This window comes from Cyclospora cayetanensis, unplaced genomic scaffold, assembly GCF_002999335.1.
Source record: "Cyclospora cayetanensis isolate NF1_C8 unplaced genomic scaffold, CcayRef3 CcayRef3_contig_13, whole genome shotgun sequence".
Lineage (NCBI taxonomy): Eukaryota > Apicomplexa > Conoidasida > Eucoccidiorida > Eimeriidae > Cyclospora > Cyclospora cayetanensis.
Window position 1 is genome coordinate 189,772 of NW_020312070.1, and position 2,886 is coordinate 192,657.

At 54.2% G+C, this 2,886-nt stretch overlaps 1 protein-coding gene across 1 annotated transcript; it reads left to right on the forward strand.

Annotated features, from left to right (window-relative positions):
- On the forward strand, positions 1-2,886 carry LOC34617932. The gene is made up of 4 exons (XM_026336483.1): positions 1-303; positions 358-998; positions 1,390-1,709; positions 2,726-2,886. The coding sequence occupies exons 1-4, from the start codon at positions 1-3 to the stop codon at positions 2,884-2,886; spliced, it is 1,425 nt and encodes a 474-aa protein (XP_026192268.1).

Below are 2,886 nucleotides of genomic sequence, written 5' to 3' on the forward strand. Positions count from 1 at the left end.
ATGACGCCGCAGCAGAAGGATCTCTGTTTCAGGGAGATGGCTGCGCACGTGATTGGACGCACTGTGTGCTGTGCTGTGCTGCTGGTGCTGCTGCTGCTGCTGCATCGCGTGCAAGTCAACCTCCTAGCTGCAAACCTGGTGGAGAAAGATCAGGGGCAAGAGCAGCAGCAAGTGCTGCAACCGGAAGAGCTTGAGCAGCGCGAGCAGCAGCATCACCAGCAAAACTTCGTATTCCTTTCCTCCACGCGTTGCGCTGTATCTGCTGCCGTTGTTAGCCGAGTCGCCGCTGCATCCCTCGCAGAGGTCAGCTCCTTCATCACTCAATTTCCTCCCCAAAAGCCACTGACGGCGGTGCAGCTGCAGCAGCAGCTGCAGCAAGTCATGCAGAGGATTTGTTGCAGACTTTCCTTCGAAGCAGCGCAGCAACAGCAGCAGCAGGATGGGTCTGCAGCAGCGGAGACATCCAGAGCAGCAGCGGCAGGGGAAGCTGTAGATGATGCGGATGAATTCGGATACGCTGCATTGCTCCTGCCGGAGGATGGCTCTCTAGACGGCGAAGCCTTTGCTGCTCTGCCCCCTGCGGCAGCCGATCGAGTGCTGAAGCTGCTGCAGGAAGCACGAGATGTTCTAGACTCCCCAGCATTCGCCGCTGCGGTTCGGGGTGTATGTACTGCTGCTGCTTCGTGCATCGTGCAGCGGGTTGTGGAAGCGCTCCAAAACGCAGGGATTTTACCCCTGAAAGCGGATACTGCTGCTGCCGGAGTGAAAGACCCCTACAGCATTCCCTTCCAGCTGGCACGAAGTCTGGGGTGTATTTGCAGATTGGCTGACTGGGCATTGGGAGTAGGGGTCGAAGGGCAGCTGCTGCAGCGGCTTGCCGCCAGTGTCGAGACACAGGAACTGTCAGCCTTATGCTACTGGAATCCGCAGTGTGACTTTGCGCGGGTGCAGCAGCTGCTGCACCTTGTGGCTCTAGCTCAGCACCAGAATCAGCACCAGCAGGAGCTCGAAATGCAGCAACGGCAGCTACAGCAGCACGAGCAAGAACGGCATGGGGAGGAGCCGCATGCTGCAGGCGATCCCCCACCCACGCATGCTGCAGCAGAAGATAGTGTCTCTGTCTGTAGCGGTGATGCTGCTGCGAGCGCGGCAGCAGCTGATTCTTAGGCTCCCTCTGCTGTGTTACAACTTAAGTTTCGCGAAGCGGATGCTTCCTGGAGCCGACGGCACGACGTTGCCGCGGACTTGGGGTGTCTGGAGAGGCTGCTGTTAGTGCAGGGGATGTGCTGCCGCTGGCTGTTATAAGAGTTCAAACTTCATAATACGGCAAACCGGTTTACTGCTGCCACATAAAGTACTTGCAGTCCCCTAGGAGGACTCCTGATGTAGCCGGCTGCTGCCTGCTTGTGTTGTCAAAACGCAAAGGGCTGCTTATTCGGCACCAGCTACTACAACGGGCCTTTCGGCAGCCTCGAGCGACGCCCTCCCACCCGCTCAGTACGCAGGAAAGTCAAAGTCTGCTCCCTGTCGAGAGTCAAATTCGAGTTACCTCCGAAAAGCTCTGCCTCACAATGCCCTGCAAGCAGGCGCATACTATGTATGCTTAGACGGATTTAGATGCGCATGCATGCCCTTGCAGAGGCATAAACACGAGTGGATTGCGCTCAGAAGAACGATGCTGGGGGTATGGGGGTGGGGGGCTGCTAGGCGTATCTATGTGTAGGTACATGTACATCCAAGTTGTTAGTGTGCATCGGAGGCAGCGCTTACTGTGGGTACGCAGTGATGTGTGGGCCTCCTTTTTCGTGCCAGAGTAAACGGCAGTGCGCTGCCTGGCAAACCGCCTTCGTTTTCCAGCTGAAGGAGATCTTTTTGTACTGGGTTAGGTCCTTTGTATCTGTACGTCCTTTCTAGTATGCACCTGCGTCTAGTGCATTGTAACGGAGATGTTTCCTGGGGTGGCCCAAAACTCCTAAAAGGGACCGAGTCGGGCTGTGCTGTCCGTTTAATGGGTAAAAGGCGTCTCTAGAGGTGATTCTGACTGAGATGTCGAATGCCGGCTTGCGCAGCCTGCACCCTGGCGGGGCATGCTAGTGTGCTGCTTTACTCATCTGTGAGGGTCGGGGGAGGGACCATCGACTGCTAGGAAAATAATTCGTATGAGCGCTTATATGTTGGATGGAAGTTTTGTACGCGTACGCGTTCACCTCTACAGGGGCATTGTAGATACGCATGACTCCTGTAAGAGCAACTTGGTGCCTTTCGCTTGTGCATTTCTGTGTCGGCAATGAATGGCGTCCGCGGAGGGGCATGCCAAGAGTACTTTAGGATCCTAGAAACGAGCAATATGGGCTCAATAGGCGCATTTAAGGGTAAAGCACAAACACTGTTTGCACGTATACACAATCAGCAACTCGAGAACGAAGGCTGCACTCGAAATACACCTTGGCTATTATGGCTCTGGACCTTGGCCTGACAACCCTACTCGTCATCTTCGCTCATCGTCCCCAAAATTAGTAATAACCATTGCTCTTCATGCAAACTGATTGTTTTTTTGGAGAAACTCTTCAACACTAGCAAGCAAACAGCAAGGGCAAGTATCGTCCATCGGCGTTCTTAGCTGCCAACGAACAAGCGCATACTCCTTAATGATGCAGTACTCTCAAGTCACATGTATGCACCTCCGCTCGGCTCTAAATGGACTTCCGCATACGTTCACAATTAGACTGGGCTATGCGCGTCCGCGGTAGCACGTATGCTCCCGCCATACAAACTAGTTTGGTATTAATACTAATGGCGCTAAACAGTGTAGTATCACTGGCTGTTGGCCTTGCTCCAGCAAACACCCTTTCTATTGCTTGCGAGTCCTCAACAGAAAATAAATGA

Coding starts and splice junctions, on each gene's coding strand:
- LOC34617932 (XM_026336483.1), top strand. CDS start 1: ATGACGCCGCAGCAGAAGGATCTCTGTTTCAGGGAGATGGCTGCGCAC. Junction 304..357: donor CCGCTGCATCCCTCGCAGAG/GTCAGCTCCTTC, acceptor ACGGCGGTGCAG/CTGCAGCAGCAGCTGCAGCA. Junction 1,710..2,725: donor GGGGTGGGGGGCTGCTAGGC/GTATCTATGTGT, acceptor GTTCACAATTAG/ACTGGGCTATGCGCGTCCGC.